The 16,891-nt window shown below is 43.5% G+C and overlaps 1 protein-coding gene and 1 non-coding gene across 8 annotated transcripts in view; both read left to right on the plus strand.

Moving 5' to 3' along the window:
* TEP1 (telomerase associated protein 1) overlaps positions 1–16,891 on the plus strand; it is a 44,208-nt gene that overhangs the window by 7,562 nt on the left and 19,755 nt on the right. For 5 of the 7 annotated variants that reach the window (XR_006269974.1, XR_006269975.1, XR_006269976.1 and 2 more), the window contains exons 2-15: positions 3,596–4,186; positions 5,314–5,496; positions 5,789–5,923; positions 6,860–7,021; positions 7,404–7,565; positions 7,880–7,954; positions 9,562–9,686; positions 9,867–10,024; positions 12,479–12,588; positions 12,939–13,029; positions 13,256–13,442; positions 15,211–15,379; positions 15,837–15,995; positions 16,167–16,244. Coding sequence is in view for 4 of the 7 variants with exons in the window: in XM_043471352.1 (XP_043327287.1) it covers positions 3,620–4,186; positions 5,314–5,496; positions 5,789–5,923; positions 6,860–7,021; positions 7,404–7,565; positions 7,880–7,954; positions 9,562–9,686; positions 9,867–10,024; positions 12,479–12,588; positions 12,939–13,029; positions 13,256–13,442; positions 15,211–15,379; positions 15,837–15,995; positions 16,167–16,244 (2,361 nt within the window). In the remaining 3 variants the exon portion in view is untranslated. The remainder of the gene's footprint in view (positions 1–3,595; positions 4,187–5,313; positions 5,497–5,788; positions 5,924–6,859; positions 7,022–7,403; positions 7,566–7,879; positions 7,955–9,561; positions 9,687–9,866; positions 10,025–12,478; positions 12,589–12,938; positions 13,030–13,255; positions 13,443–15,210; positions 15,380–15,836; positions 15,996–16,166; positions 16,245–16,891) is intronic. The other 2 variants (XM_043471353.1, XM_043471355.1) reach the window with 2 other exon arrangements.
* On the plus strand, positions 8,394–8,466 carry TRNAR-CCU. The gene has a single exon. It is a non-coding gene; the product is annotated as a tRNA-Arg (tRNA).

Consider the following 16,891-nt stretch of genomic DNA (forward strand, 5'->3'; position numbering starts at 1 on the left):
CACTGGTCTTTTTAACTTTAATTCCTCTGTGGTTAAGGAGTTGCATTATGATTCCAATAAAAAGCTGTCTTTCTTTTGACCCACTGTTACCCATTTTTGTTACTAATTAGAAGAAGAAAAAAAGAGGAAAAAAAAGGAAGAGGCTTCATTTTAAGAAAGAAAGAACCTGAAACGTGCCCACCTTTCTTACCCTACCTTTCTTATGTAGGGGGGCCTGTAGCACCCGAGTGGGGTTCTAAAACCTGAAGCCTACCCACTTTCCTTACCCTACCTGTCTTATGCAGGGGGGCCCGCAACGCCCTAGTGGGGTCCTAGCTGTTCCGAAAACTGGACAATGAGAGACTTACCCTTGGGTTCCCTGTTCGTGGCGCCACTTGCCGGGGTCCAGCCTCGGCAGGATCCAGGGGGTACCCTCAGGATGAACGGCGTCGGCGAGAGAAGACACGTGAGACCAGCCTTGATAGGGCCAAGTCTGCGAGGGAGAGAGAGAGAAAGAGAGAGAGAGAGAGAGAGAATGACCAGACGGGGGGCGCAGCTGAGTCTGGCAGGGTCTGGCAATGCTTTATTTTTTACCGTAGCTTTTATACCCTAAGTTAGTACATTTCTAAGGGGAAGATAGTTTAACATTACATCAGCTTGTTCTTCACGAAACCAGGGTGTTTTCTGCATACTTCTTTGTTTATGAGGGTCTTGTACATTATCTTCTGGCCTTGGGGCCTATTAACATTTTATGCAAGTCAGGTGAATGTAAACCTATTTTCTGTTTCTATGGTGACCTTAACTGAACGGTAGCAGTCTCCTAGGGCAACAGTACAGAGTAGAAGTATAACCTTGTTAACACAAAAATAAATCCTTCTGCAGAAGTTGTCAGTTGAATTTTACCCTATACAGACTCTGTGGCTTCAGTGAGACAGCCTCTGCCTAGCACTCCTGGCTGACAATTAACAACCATCGCATTGTTACCACACTAGGGCTAAGCTCTTATTTTTCTAGATCTATAACTATATTAACAATGGTTTCTATAACAACCTTAGCACATTAAGAGCAAAAACACAGCAAGCAAATGTTAACCCAATGGCTGCTTTTAGAATAATTTTTCTTGTGTTTTCTAATAGGGCTTCCTCACCCCCCGAAGGGCTCTATGTCTATTAGGGCCTTTATATGATCAGGTTCTTTATGTTATTTTATGATTAGGGTATTATAAGCAATCATGCATATTAGTACCAAGGGCATAAACGCATTTGCCAAACAAACTAAAATACCAGCAAAGGAGTTTAAATTAAAACATTCCTTTCACCCTGGATGATCTCATAAAATACCACCATCTGGGAAACTTATTGATTAAAGTTCTAAATTGATTTTTATTTGGAAAGAGATCGGGGAAGGCCTTCTGCCTGTGTCAGAGAAATTAGGGAGTAGTCTATTGAAGCAAGCATCAGAAAGACAGATGTTATCTTTAAGGTGAGCGCCAGGGGCAGCTTTTCGGAATCCCTGAAAACCTGATCCGCCTTGCCTGTCAGGTTTTCTCCTCATGACCTTGTCATGGGTGGGATCTCGTGAGCTGGCCTTTTTGAAACCCCTGAAAACCTGATCTGCCTTGCCCGTCAGGTTTTCTCCCTCATGGCCTTGTCATGGGTGGGATCTCGTGTGTTGGTTCCCAGCACTGTGTGCCGTGTGGATTGGAGCATTTCAGCAAAGATGGTGACAGGCAGAACAGAGAATTAGATTTGGGAGATATTGAAGGAGTAGAATCAATAGGATTTGGTAGTTTATTGGATGATAATAATAATAAATAACAATAACTTGCATTTAAGCTCCAGGCACTACTCTTAAGTGCTTCATTTATTTTTTTTTACTTATTCCTGTACAACTATATGAGGTAGGCATTTATTTCAGTTTTGTCAATGAGGAAACTGTGGCACAGAGTTTAAGGAACCAGTCCAAGGTCTCGTCAGGATTCAAACTCAAGCCTATTTTATTCAAACCCCTGCAAGCAGAGGGGGCAATGAGGGGAAGTGGATTTGGGGAAGAGGTAGAAAAATGATGCCTTTGGGATCTATGGAGTATTGGATACCTTTGGGTCATCCAAGTGGTGATGTCCAACAACGGAATGGATAAATGAGTATGAAACTCAGATGAGACCTGGGTCATGGAATAAATATGTGAGTTGCCAACGTAGCAGTGTTATTTGGAGCAACAGAGTAGGTGAGACCATCTTGAGAAAGTAGTATATAGAAGGGTTAGAAAAGAATTCTAAGGAATATGAATATTGAAGGAATTGCAGAGGAAGAACCCCCAAGAGATGCGGTCAGGGTTTTAAGAGGAAAACCAGGATGGCACCATGGAAGCCGAAGGGAGAGTTTCAGTGAGAGAGTGACCACAGTGTCATAGTCTGCTTGAGAGGTAAGGTAAGTAAGGGCCAAGGTATGTCTATTCTTGTGGTAACCAGAATTTCATTAGTTACCTAAGAGGATAGCCTTGGAGAACTAGTGGGGATAGAATTCTATTTAGTTGGTTAAAGAGTGAGTAAGAGGCAAAAAGTTGATGTGGTATTTTCTTTTTTTTTCTGCTTAAAATTGCTTTATTTTTTCTTTATATATTTTATTGAAGTATAGTTGACTTACAATGTTTCAGGTGCTCAGCAAGGTGATTAGTTATACATATATACATATATTGTTTTTCAGATTATTTTCCATTATAGGTTATTACAAGATATTAACTATAGTTCCCTGTGCTATACAGTAAACCTTTGCTTGTTTGTATCTATTTTTTTTTTAAAATTAGAATCCTAGCACTGTATTCATACTGAGTCAAACAAGTAGAATCAAAATGTTATAATTTTTTTGGTATATATATACCAAAATATATAGGTAAAAAATTCATGTTCTCTTAAATATATATTATACATACTATATATATATATATATGTATACAAAGGCTTTTCTACTATGCTTGATAAAAACTTGAGCAAGAACATTTAAAAAAAAAATGAAGAGACAGAGAAATTGGAAAACATAAACTAGATGAAATGGGAGCACTGAATATGAAATAGAAAAAGCAAAACTAGATGAATGTAAAAGATCATCATATAGTCTGGTTTTTAAACATGGCTGCTCATTAAAAACACATCTGGAGTTTTGGAAAAAAAAAAGCAATAGAGGTGGTGAGTATTGATACCTGATAAAGATGTTTGTTTTTCTTTCACCAAGAATCCAGTCCAGATGACCAGTTTGGCTCCTGTGCTAAGCTGGGTTCATACCGATAGCTCTAGAGTTTTCCTTACCCCTTCATGTGAAGACATGTTCCTTTCCTCTCAAGCCCTTGCTTTTTCTTTTTTTTTTTTTAAGCCTTCCTTACTCTTAAACTTCTGCCTTATCTTTTCCCTACTCCTCCTCCTTAGAATACTCCCTGTATACTCTGGATTGAATACTCCCTGAACACATCCTTGGAATGAACCAAGTCCTAGAAAAACAAATATTGGTCATTCTCTGCCTTCAGGTCACTGGCATTACCAGCTATGGGAAAGATTTAGTCCCAGTACACATGCATTCCCACTACAGCCAGCTGCTCATCATCTGTCTTTCTCTCCTTCTAGGTATATACAGGTTGGGCCCCAGTCATGGAGAAATTCCATGGGTGTGTGTCTACCCACATGGACATCCTTTCCTCAAAGAACCGGTGCCTGGCCACACTTCCTGACCTGAAGATGTTGGAGAAACCACTTGGGCATGTGTCTACTCACTCAGACATCCTCTCTTTGGAGAACCGGTGCCTGGCCACACTTCCTGACCTGAAGACCTTAGAGAAACCACCTGGACATGTGTCTGCCCACTCAGACATCCTCTCCTTGGAGAATCGGTGCCTGGCCACCCTTCCTGACCTGAAGACCTTGGAGAAACCACCTGGGCATGTGTCTGCCCACTCAGACATCCTCTCCTTGGAGAACCGGTGCCTGGCCACACTCACCATTTTAAAGAGCCCTGTGTCCATCAGCCCCTTGCTCCCGAATCTCCAGATATCTCACCTGGCACAAGCTGATCTGTGCAACCTGAAGAGCAGCAACCACCTGCTGTCTGAGCCTCAAGCCTCAGGGGCTCAGTGCCTCTCTGAGGGACTCGGCCTTCTGACCTGCCCCAGGGTCTCGAAAACCGTCTCTGCCCCAGAGAGAGTTCAGGAAGCAGTTCTGGTAATCGCTCCAGGCAGTCGTCTTCACTGCAGCCATCTGTGTTAGATGCTCTAGTCATTAGCTTTCAGCGCCACAGTGTCTCTCTGTTCTGCGTCTGTGAACCCTCTCTCCTCAGACTCTCTTCCTGAGGTGCCTTTTACCCAAAGGCCGTCTTCATCAGCATCATTACTCTTACTGCATATATAGTTCAGAGATACTGGACAATAGAGCAAAAATAGATTTTGTTCTTGGAAAGCCTCTGCTTGGGAGGAGAGCTGGCATGATATTGCAGTAGCAGAGTCAGTCAGGGGCTTTTGAGATCTTACAAGGCATGAGATATAGCTATAGTACCCTGGGCCACTTCACTGTGTGTGCATGTGCAAACACACGTCCACTTATACATCTGTATAAGCACGTTTGGTATGCAGGTCAGGATCGATAGACAGACACACATTCCTTCTATGGAGACTTGAGATTTGGACTGAGGGAAAGGTGAATCTGAGCCTTCCCCCATCTCTGCCTGTTATTACAAGCCACTCAGCTTTGGGCAAGACTATTAGCCCTTTGAAGCTTTCATTTCTTCACCTTTGAGATGAAGTCAGTGAAAGTCCACCTCATAGGGTCATTGTCAGGATTACAGCTACTGCTACCTTATATTTATTTAGGACTTTGCAATTTGCAAAGATTCATATATACATCCCATTTAATCTTCTAACAGCCCCATCAGGTAGGTGGCAGAGGATGAGGAAACTGAGGCTCAGAGAGTAAGGGCACGGTTGCTGGGGGATTAATCTGGGACTTGGTGTTTTTTTTCTTCTAACTCCATAATACCTTAATAGCAATTAGAAGATGTGTTGTGAGGGGCCCCAGGCTTCTAGGCTATGACATCAATAAGAAGATGAAAGCAGATCATGAATCATCTGAGCAAACACTCAGAATGTTGATTTGGGAAAGGGGGTGTGTGTGTGTGTGCCAGTGTGTCTCACTCCATCAGACAGGACAGATCCACGCTGGGGCGTGAAGGGAGAGAGTTTAGGTGCTAGAAGATAGATGTGGACTCTTCCTAGCCCTGGGTGTTGCTTTCAGCTATCTGTCTGTTTGAGGGGCTGTGGGTGTGTGCTGGGATTAATAACTGCCACTATCCCCAGGGTCGACGGTCATCTTCAGGAGAGAAAAAGCCAGAAGAGAAGGAATGGGCAGAGGTTCAAATGCCTTTTTATAGCCTAAGCTTGGGAGAGGAGGAGGAGGAGGAGGAGCTGGCCCTGAAGCTCTCCCCTGGGGCCTCTGAATCTCAACCTGAGCCTACTGAACAGGTCTTTCAGGAAGTGAAGGTAAAAGTTCTGGAGCTGGGAGAGGTTGGTGGTGGTGGAGGGGAGGGCATGGGGAAGGTGAGACAAATGGTCACCAAAGGCTGATCCAGATCCCCTCCATGGAAAGAAGGGGCAGGAGCTCTGGTGTTTCACTTGCTAATCCTCTTTTCAGACCTCTTAGCCAGACAAACATCTTCCTGAATCTGGGTTCTTTCTCTCTGTCTTTGACTTTGTAAGTTGGCCTGAGTGGATGCTTAAGTTGGTCCTTCTGACCCCTTTCCTCCCTTTCTTCCCTCTCTTTCTTGATTCCCAGATGGTTCTCATGAGCTTTCTGTGTTCCTCGCTGGTGGCAAATGTAAACACAGATGATGCAGCATACTCTACCCAGGCTTTCCTCCTCAAAGTCTGCAGCGAAGTTGCCCAATTTGAGCCTGAGTTTATCCTCAAGGTATTGTGACGTGAAGGAAGGGATGGGAGTGGGAAGCTAGGAGGAAGGGAATTTGGTTATTGTGTATGAGAGGGATGGTGGGCAGCTTTGTATTAGGGGCAGGAGGAGCGTTACTTAGGAAGACAGTAGGATCTCAGGGTGAGCCTGAGGCCCAGTCCCTAGGGTTCTCTGAGGAGGAGGGGAAGAGAGGATTGAGAGAGTATACTAGGGTTTGTTTATTTATTAAGTACACAGGCTAAATACACAATGTCTTGAGGGCTATACCAAAAGATAATGAAACTTGTATCTGGCTCTTAGGGCATGTGTGGTATTGTTAGGGAAGTAAAAGCAATCCCAGATATTATGTAAATACAAATGGAGTAGTAGATAGCAAATGTCTCAGAAGCAGAGAAGAGGGGGAACATATTTCCTATTAGACTTTGGAAATGGAAGGATAAATCAGCAGTTTGAAAAGTGAGAGGTCTTCCAAAGAGGGGAAGTGAAAGTGAAAGTATTAGTCACTCAGTCATGTCCAGTCTTTGCGACCCCATGGACTGTAGCCCTCCAGGCTCCTCTGCCCATGGAATTCTCCAGGCAAGAATACTGGAGTAGGTTGCCATTCCCTGCTCCAGGGGGATCTTCCCGACCCAGGGATCAAACCTGGGTCTCCTGCATTGCAGGCAGTTTCTTTACCGTCTTGACCACCAGAGAAGCCCTCCAAAGAGGGAAAGGGTTAAAGGCCCTTAAGTCGGGGTATGTAGACTTAGGAGAAGACTGGTGAATAAGGGCTAGATTATGGAGCATGTAGAATGCCAAGCCAAGAAGCTTGGACTTTATAGGCAATATGGAGGGCTCAGGAAAGGTTTTATGCAGGCAGGTTAGATAAGGAAGTTAGTTTATGGCACGATGCTATGAAGAGGTGGCTGAGAGGCCAGTGCTACCTACCCTGTTCCCTAGGCATCTCTGTACGCCAGGCAGCAGCTGAATGTCCGGGATGTGGCCAACAAAGTCTTGGCCATTGCTGCCTTCCTGCCACTCTGCCGCCCCTACCTGCGACGGTACTTCTGTGCCATCGTCCAGTTGCCTTCCGATTGGATCCAGGTGGCCAGGTTCTACCAGGTATGGCGTTCAGTTTCCTGAGCTTGGATTCCCACTTGGTTCCCTTTCCTTTGCTCACTGCATCCCTGGAGAAAACTCTCAGACACTTTGACCTGCCGTCTCAAGCCTGGTGCCCAGACAGGACAGTTTCTTGCAGTACCAGGCTGGGTTGCCCAACAGGGAGGGTGTGATTGAGAAGGGCTGGACAGAGTTTGAGAAACATTGGTGTTATTCTGGACCTCGTGTTTACAGTGAAGAGAAGGAGACTCTGAGAAGTCTGCTGACAGGTCCAGGACCACAGAAATTGTTGTTGTCCAGCTGAGGCTGGGGACTTTGTATCCTGTGCTATCACTGAACCCCATGAGGTGGTCTCACCCCTGATGGTTTTTCATCTCTCTGACAGCTCCTGTGTCGAGAACGGGAGGACTGTCTCGCGCCCCTGCCTGCCTGCCTGCGTGCTGCGATGAGGGACAAATTTTCCCAGTTTGATGAGTACCAGCTGGCTAAGTACAACCCTCGGAAGCACCGGGCCAAGCGGCGCCCCCGACGACCACCCCGCCCTCCAGTCAGTCTCTGCCTCAACCCTGGTCATTCATAGCCTGGCCCCCTTTTCCCCAGAAAGTTGGCAGGGGTTGGGGGAGGGAACACACTGATTCCACCCCCCGCCCCCACCTCCTTTAAACAGCTGAAGTGCTTTTACCACCAGGAACAGAGGGAGGCAGAGAAATGCAGAGGAGCTGAGTGGAGCTCAGGCAGCAGAGAGCAGGGCCAGCCTCTTTCCCAGCCGTTTCCTTTATGATAGAGATGGGCTATTGAAATGGGTCTCTCTAGGGACAACCATCCCTTCCCTTTTTGGAATGGTTTCTTCTGTCCTTACAGAAGGAACATACATTTTCTGAGACACAGACCTATTTGCCAAGGTTCACTTGGCCTATTCGAGATGAACAGAGGATGGTGAGTGCCTTTTTCTGGGCTTCTACATGTACACGTACCATCTTTTCTCAACTAATATTTAGAAATGGAATTCCATTTGGTCTAGAAATACTAGTAGTGGGTGTAGTAGGCACATGCCCGTGTCCTTGGAATTCTCAGCTGTGATTCTGGGGCTTTGAGAACACTGGGAAAGGCTCCTTTTTTTCCATTTTGCTCTCCTTGGCATCATTCTTTACCGACAGATGTCATGTCCAGCTGGATAAATGAGTTAAAAACATTATGAAATCTCCACCTTCCATAGGAATTAAAAAAAATAAGCCAAATAAAAAATTTTTATTTTCTTGTTTACTTTAATAACAAATTAGGCACTAGTCTTAGTGGTTAGGGCTTCCCAGGTGGCGCTAGTAGTAAAAAAACCACCTGCCAACGCAGGAGACCTAAGAGATGCAGGTTCGGGACTTCCTTGGTGGTCCAGTGGCTAAGAATCTGCACTCCTAATGCAGGGGGCCCGGGTTCAATCCCTGGTCAAGGAACTAGATCCCACATGCCATAACTAAGACCCAGTGCAGCCAAATAAAATAAATAACAACAACAAAAAAAGAGATGCAGGTTCAATCCTGGGGTTGGGAAGATCTCTTGGAGGAGGGCATGGCAACCCACTCCAGTACTTTTGCTTGGAGAATCCCATGGACAGAGGAGCCTGGTGGGCTACGGTCGCCATAGGGTCACAAAGGGTCGGACATGACTGAAGTGACTTAGCATGCACACACACACACACACTTAGTGATTAAGAGCATAGAATCTGTATCCAGACCACCTAGTTTTGAATCCCACCCCACCCCCACTCCCTACCTGCTGGCTATGCAACCTTGGTCAAATGACTCACCTTCTTTTGCCTCATTTTCCTCACATATAAAATGGATCGGATAATAGCAGGACCTACTTCTTTGGGTTTTTTGTGAGGACTAACTAAATCAGTTACTATATTTAAAGGATTTCTAACAATACCTCAATCTGAACAATGATATCATCATCATTTAAATAAGATTATTGGGAAAATATATTAGTATTACAGGAAAACACATCCTCAGTTGGTCCACTGGTCTTTTCATCCTATTAATATATCCCAAACTTAGCTCTTCTACCATGGAAGATTCTGAAAGCCAGCTTCTTTCATTTTTTAACTTCTCACAGCTTACATTGTGCTCCAGTTGCATGATCCAAGTCTCAGACATTGTTCCCCAACCAGGGATTGAACCCATGCCTCCTGCAGTGGAAGCACGGAGTCTTAACCACTGGACCATCAGGGAAGCCCATCAGTGATTTAAAGAAGAGCTACTTTCCCTCTCTCTCCCTCTAAGAACCAGCTATTCCCTGTTTTTTCAATCCTTATCTTGCTTTTCACAAGCCATTCATCCATTGTTAACCGTTGATAGTCCAACCTTGTGTAGATGAAACACACGACCCCACACACCTACTCAGAAGCTCGTGCTGCTGAAGAGTTTTACTCTTTAGTCCTATTCTTTGCCAAATCTAGGTATAGGGTGGTCTTGTTTTTTGTTTTCTGAAGAAAATGACCATGGTCTTAGATTGAATGACCCCTGTGGGACGTGGGAATATTTCCACAGTTTGAGACAACCTACAGTTCAGTGTCAGAGAAAAAGAGTGAGCAAAGGTTCACCCTGAAGAAGTTGGTACAGAGACTGCACATCCATGAGCCTGCACAGCTTGTCCAGGCCCTGCTGGGCTGCAGGTGAGAAAATACACACTCCATCTGGATAACCTTCTGACTCTTCAACACCCATAGCCCCATTCCTTATAGTTTGAGCAGACCTGGCCTTAACTGGGACTTACTGGCTTTGACTGACTCACTGTTCCTTTCCGAGTTATTTTCAGATGCCTTTGAAATGATGTTTTCCCTTGTTTGTTCCAGATACCCCTCCAACCTACAGGCCTTTTATCGAAGCCATCTCCCAGGCCCCTGGGATTCTAGCAGAGCCGGGAAGCGAATGAAGCTCGCTCGACCAGAGACCTGGGAGAGGGAGCTGAGCTTACGGGGAAACAAGGCCACCGTCTGGGAGGAACTCATCGGTAGAGTAACCTTGACTATCACACTCCCTTCCTGTCTTCCTCACTCATGCCTCTACATTTTAGCCCCTGAAATAGAAGTTTCCATGGCAGGATGCAGTTATTTTCACTTGGTATTTCCATCACTGGAAATGACTGGATTTAACAGGTCTGCCATTGACCACACCAAAGTGGCCAGTGGCCTCTGCTTTGAATAGCACTGACATCATAGGTAGGTCATAATTTCAGATGTGATTAGGTGATATATTAGGTGATATAATACAAGCCTTTATCAATACATGACAAAAGCATTACCTTCTCTCTGATATCACTGTGTCAATACCTGTGTCACTCATCCACACAAAGTTTGGACTGGGACGTGGCACACTGAAATCTCCACCAAAGCCCATTTTTAGGACACGGATGTTCTAGGTCATTTGCCCACATGAATAAAAAGAATTCAGGTGGAGAGGACCAAGTCACTCTCAATTTGTTTTTTTGCTAGTTTTATTTTTAACTATAGAAGGCCCTTTCTAATCCATGTTTTCTTTTATTTCCTCCTTCATCTTTGAAAGTTTAAAATCAGCTTCTTTCTGCTAAAAAATATCTGATTGTAGACTTTTTGACTGCTTGAGAGGTTTTTTTGGTTTGTTTTTATTTGTTTGTTTTTTATTTGACTGTGTCAGGTATTAGTTACGGTATATGGGATCTTCCTCGCACCTGAAGAATCTTTCATTGTGTTGCACCGACTCTCTAGTTGTATGCAGGCTTGGTAGCTCCACGGCATGTGAGATCTTAGTTCCCTGACCAGGGATTGAACCTGAGTCCCCTGCATTGCAAGCTGGACTCTTATCCACTGGACCAGTAGAAAGGACCACCAGAAAAGTCCTGGCTGTTTGAGTTTTATGGACTTCATATTTTGGAGCTTCAGAAACCCAAGCTGGCTCTTCTTTTTCTGTGAGCTGTCATTTATAGATTGTACTCAGGGCAGACCAAATAGCTCAGCCACTTATCGTTCCTCTCACTTTGTGATTGTTATTGGCGGTGTATATATCAGAATCACATGCGAATTAAAACACAAAAAGACATACACACATGCTTGACAATCTTTTCCCCAACATTTGATACAACTTTGGGTAGAGTGGGATAAAGAGACCTGGATGGCAGCTTATATGTGTTGGTGATTCTAGTATGCATCATCTCCACTTCCTCCCTCTGCCCCTGAAAATTAAAACTGTGCCATTTATCTTGGTTGAGACAAATACCCATAATCTAATCCAGTGGTCCCCAGCCCACTGGATCATATATTGCAAAAATAACTTTTAGGATACACCAGAATATATGTACATGTATTTTTTTAAATTTTATACATGTACCAATAAATTGTATACTTTAGGAACTACATAATTTATAATTATATAAATATAGATATGAAGATAAATGTAAGAAATAAAGTATAAAATATAAGATAAAATATAATTAGATATACAGATCCCTCTTTGGCCCTCAGAGGCTCATTAGTAACTCATTAACGAATTTTTTAGAATGAAATCAGTGAACTACTTCATCTGTAGAATGAGTATTCATTTTATTTTCTAGTGTATCAAAGAATATGATATTGAATTTAATTTCTTATCAAATTGATCTAGTATATCTTTCATATATAGCAACATTTGAGCAAAACTTATGAGTTGACAAAGGATGCAATAGTTCCTGACTTGTCACATATCATTTATACTGTGTATACAACTTAATTGTTTTACACAATCTAACTCAGAAGAAGACTTATGACTGGAGAACCCCAGGACTTCCAGAAGGCTGAAAGCTTTCTAGCTATAATTCAAATGAGACTTAGATAACCTTTAAAAAGTTACCACCACTTTCCTAATGAAAGCTGTTGATGGTAGGGCTAGTGACTGGGATGTGGGTTGGGGCCTCATAGGCCAAGGCTGTAATGTGGTCTGAGTGTGTTTTGGGGGGGTCCCCAGGGAAAATATCATACCTCCTGTTTATGTCTACCTTTATCTAAAGAGTGTTTCCAATATTTACTATACAGATTGAACCTCTGTAATCACTTAGTCCATGTTACATGGTTGATAGTACTCCATGTATATAATTTATAAGATTACACTTCAAAATTTCTCTTTTAGCCATCTAAAAAGTTTGGAAATCATTATTGTAGAGAATGTATTTTGCCAGTTGAGCCCAGTCTTAGGACTGGAGCCAACAAAGTGATGACCTAAGTTGTTTGTTGAAATAGCTAATTCCATAAACGTACAGATTTTGCTCCAAGATCCGGCAACCCAATTTTTATCTTTCCAGGCCTTTAAAACTTTTTGTGGACAATAGATCACGTATTAGTACCTCATTTCCTCTAACGTGAATATTCTACCTGGCCTCTGATCATCTTGCTCTGGTCTCTGACCTTCTTATTCATCCTCTGTTTGCTTTTGTCACCCTATGGCTCACCTTCGGCAGACAGTGGGAAACTTCCCTTCATGGCCATGCTTCGGAACCTGTGCAACCTGCTGCGGGCTGGAATCAGCGCCCGTCACCATGAGCTTGTGCTCCAGAGACTCCAGCATGCTGTACGTGTGAGGGGAGCCAGGCTTCTCTGAGTGGCTAGGGAAGGTCATAGCCACTCTGCTGTTTGAGAACTTCCCTTTTTATTTTCTGAGATCATTTCTGTGATTTAACTCACTTTGGAGGGAGTCTGATATAAGAGAAACAGGGAACCTTCTGTTACTTCCTCTCTTTTCTTTCCTCACAGTCTCTCAGGACATCTACTCTTTTCTACCTTTGTTTAATATCTATTTTGTCTTTTCCCACCTTCCTACAGATCTAATAGAGGGGTTATCTCATCTTCCTGGCCCCTGAAGCCTCTGATGCTCCCCATCCCTCTTGGTCCTCTGCTCATGACCCTTCTCTTGCTTTGCAGAAGACGGTGATTCACAGTCGGCAGTTTCCATTCAGATTCCTTAATGCTCATGATTCCATCAATGACCTTGAGGCTCAACTTGAAAAGAAAGGTAATATCTCTCTCCTCCCAACTCCTGTTTCTCTCTCATGTCTGAGAACAGATGAGCTAGCAGCACTGGTATTTTCAGCCTCTTACTTTCCACTCTCAGTGTGTGGGGTGGGCAGAAGTCAGCCACTGGCCAGCCCCAGGGGTCAGGACTTGAAACAGCATTGATGGGAAGATAAGAGGAGGGAATAGAAGCTGCCTAACTGAGATACTTACCTGTTGCCACCCAGAGTTGCCATTTCCTTCCAACACACAACTGATAAAGCAGATAATAATTAAAAACACAAAATATGGCAAGAAGCATGCCTATTCCTGGCAGTTTCGCCAACCAAGCCGTCGGGAACTTCGTACAGCAATGATGATCCCTGTGATATATGAGCAGCTCAAGCGGAAGAAGCTGGAAATACACAAGGCCAGGTGTGTGCCTGAGTATGTGCTATCTGGGAGCAAAGGGTGGGCATCAGAGGCATCCTAAAAGGGCTTGGAAGTCATCTGGAAACCCCAACTTTTATTCTGTGGAAACATGTTTGTCAGTCATCCCAGTGGCTGTGACTTGACTGTTTCCAATCGTCTTTGGCATAGAAAACCTTGTCTTTAACTTTGTTCTGTAGAGAGATTGTGAAACAAAATCAGTGTTTGGCCTCCACTGTATTGTCTGTTGTTGCCTTATTGGTTTCTGTGAACTCTGTCAGCCTATGTAGCTTTCCCTTCCTCTTTGTCCACAATAGTGCCTCTCTACCTATGCTCTGGTTCATCCTTTTCTTTTTCTTCTCTGTCTTATCTGTTTCTTTTTCTTTTTTTTTCTTTCCTCTGTGTATTTTCTGACCCATTCACTTTCCTTTCTCTTTTGATACATATAAAGATTGTTATCCTCAAGCAGACTCAAAGATAGGTATAAAATCGGTTCTGTAAGCTTGATGAATTCCCAGTATTTTGTCCTTTTAGATACTTCTTCATTCATTTTCATTCAAGACAAATGCTGGGCTCATCTAACCTTCTAATAGGACTCAGTGGCCAGGACTCACCTGAATCAGTGGATCAGTGGCTGAACACAGGGCCATTAAAGAATTAAGCTGAGGGTGCAGTTCTAACAGTATGTCTTTGCTGGTCAGTTTGGTAGCCACCAGCCATGTGTGGCTCTTGAGCACTTGAAATGTGACTAGTGGGAACTGAGATGTGCTGGATTTTGAGGGCAGTGTGAAGAAGGGTGCAAAATATCTCATTTTTAATTTTTGTATTAACATGTTGAAGTGAAAAATACATAATATATGTATATATATACATTAGACTAAATTAAATGTGATATTAATCTTTCCTGTTTCTTTTTACTTTTTAAAATGTGGCTACTAGAAAACCTTACATGTATAATTTCAATTTCATTTCATTAATTGTAATTTATTTCTACTGGATAGGCAGTGGTAGAGATTGCTGGCTTCTCTAGGTTAAAAAAATGATGAAAAAATTTAAACCTGTACACAAGTAATGAGAATAACATAATGGACTCCCGTTCAGTGAAAAATCAAGATTTTACCAGCCTTCATTTCATGATCCCTCTCTTCTTTTTTTTGAAGATGTTTTAAAAAACAAATACCAAATAATATGCTACATTTTCTATCATTTCCCATATTTACTAGCTGGAGCTCTAAAAAGAACCACCCTCATGAACTAAAGCTATTTAGTTACTTTGAAATAGAGGTTGTCTTGGAAAGGTGGGATGAATGTCTCTTTTTCCTTTAATTGCCATTTTTCAGAGTAAGAAGCTAGTGTTTGTTCTTCAAATTGCAATTTAAAAATAAGCAGCCGTTGGAAATTCCCTGGTACTCTGACTACTGGGGCCAGTTTTATCCCTGGTTAGGCAACTCATGTATCCAAAGCTGCCCTGCACAGCCCCACCCCTCAAAAAAGTTGTGGTTAAATCTTGCCTCATGAAGCAAATATGGATTGATGTGGTAAGCATGGCAAGCAGTGTCCGAGAGTGGGTCTACTCCATGGGATGGATTAGCAGAGTCCTGTAGAATGGGGCTGAGAGAAGTTCTGTCCCCTTTTTTTTTCTACTGACACTGGAGACAGGCTGTGGACAGGTGGAGACTTACACTTGAGTGGCAAGTTCTCATCTTCCCGTCTGCCTCCAAGTGGCAAATAGAGAAACCCCTGACCCCTCCGTCTGTTTCTTTCCTGCCTGCAGACAGTGGAAATGTGACCGAGAGATGCTGGCTCGGTATCGACAGGCCCTGGAGACAGCTGTGAACCTCTCCGTCAAACACAGCCTGCCCCCGCTGCCAGGCCGCACCCTCCTGGTCTATCTGACAGATGCCAGTGCAGACAGAATCCTTCCCAAGAGTAACCCACAAGGGGTAAGACACTCCTGCTTGGTAGGTGGATTCTTTACCCCGAGTCACCTGCAAAGCCCTTCTATTTTTATGGGGGGAGTATTCATATATTTGTGGGCTTCCCTGGTGGCTCAGAGGTTAAAGCATCTTCCTGGAATGCGGGAGACCCCGGCTTGATCCCTGAGTTGGGAAGATCCCCTGTTTACTTATGTGGCTGTGCCAGGCCTTGGTTGTGGCATGCAGGATCTTTAGTTGCGGTATGTGGGATCTGATTCCCTGACCAGGGATCAAACCCGGATCCCCTGAATTGGGAGGGTGGAGTCCGCCACTGGACCACCAGAGAAGTTCTTGAAACTATCTCAGTTGGGGGACTTTGTCCACTTTTCCCTAACCAGTGGAGACATTCGGCCTCCAGATTTGCGTGGGCAAAGTGGATTCTAAAATAAGGGAGCCTATTTCACCCTGATGCTTGTCCAATCAGCCCCCTCTGAACTATGTGCTGCTGTTGATTGCGATGATGATGGCACGGACGGAGCAGGTGGAGCTTTTGCTGTGTGGAGGGGGCATTGTGAAGACTGCTGTGATTAAGGCAGAGGAAGGCATCCTGAAAACTGCCACTGAACTCCAAGCTCAAGTCCAGGTCAGACACTCACCCCCACCTTGCAAAACTGCATAACCAGACAGAGGCCTGGGAGCAGCTAACTTCAGGAAAGGCTCGGATCTACTCAGTTCTGAAGATTAGCAGACTACAGTACTTGTTGTTTACTGACCATCTCCCGTGCAACTTCATGACATGAGTTTCTTCCTTCAGAAGTCAGATGAAAACTGTGAACAGTCCCTGACTACTTTGGGGAAGCACTTGCTGTCTCTGGCTACCCAAAGCGTCCCTGTGAGTACTGCCCCTTCCCTGAGAAACCCTCCCTTCCTCCACGTTTTCCTCCACACGGATGTATCTCGTTTTTCAAAGCTTCTTTGCAACCTATGCACAATACACTGCTGACTGCAACCCGCTACTCAGTGGTATGCTGGTAAATATTTTTTTTATGCTGGTAGATATTTGCCTCCAATAGCAATCTAGAAAAAAATCAGTCTTGGTTAATAGCTTTTGCTAATTTCCATGGTGTAAATACTCCTTCCACGACTGATTTCAAACTACCAACATTTTTCATTGACCACAGAGTTAGAAAGAGTTGCTCAGTAGCATATACCTTTATTTAGTAATTCTGTAATATATATAGCATGGATGTAAATAAGGTCAAGAGTATTTAATGATAAAATGTGGTAAAATAATTAGGAAGTGATGATGTTTTAGTATTTATTACTTTGTTTTTAATGTAATTTATTTGATTGTGAGCTTATACAATTTAATATTTGATGGTGGCCATATTTAACAGCTGGCTCACAGAATTCCTATAAGTTTGACAGTCAGCTCTTGTGAGCCTAAATGTGCCAGCTACACACTGCCCTTATCCCAAACTCCACTTTATTTTTGTTAAAAATTTAATGTAATTTTTAAAGGTTACAATCCAAGTACAG

Source organism: Cervus canadensis, chromosome 6 (genome assembly GCF_019320065.1).
Source record: "Cervus canadensis isolate Bull #8, Minnesota chromosome 6, ASM1932006v1, whole genome shotgun sequence".
NCBI classification, from domain to species: domain Eukaryota; kingdom Metazoa; phylum Chordata; class Mammalia; order Artiodactyla; family Cervidae; genus Cervus; species Cervus canadensis.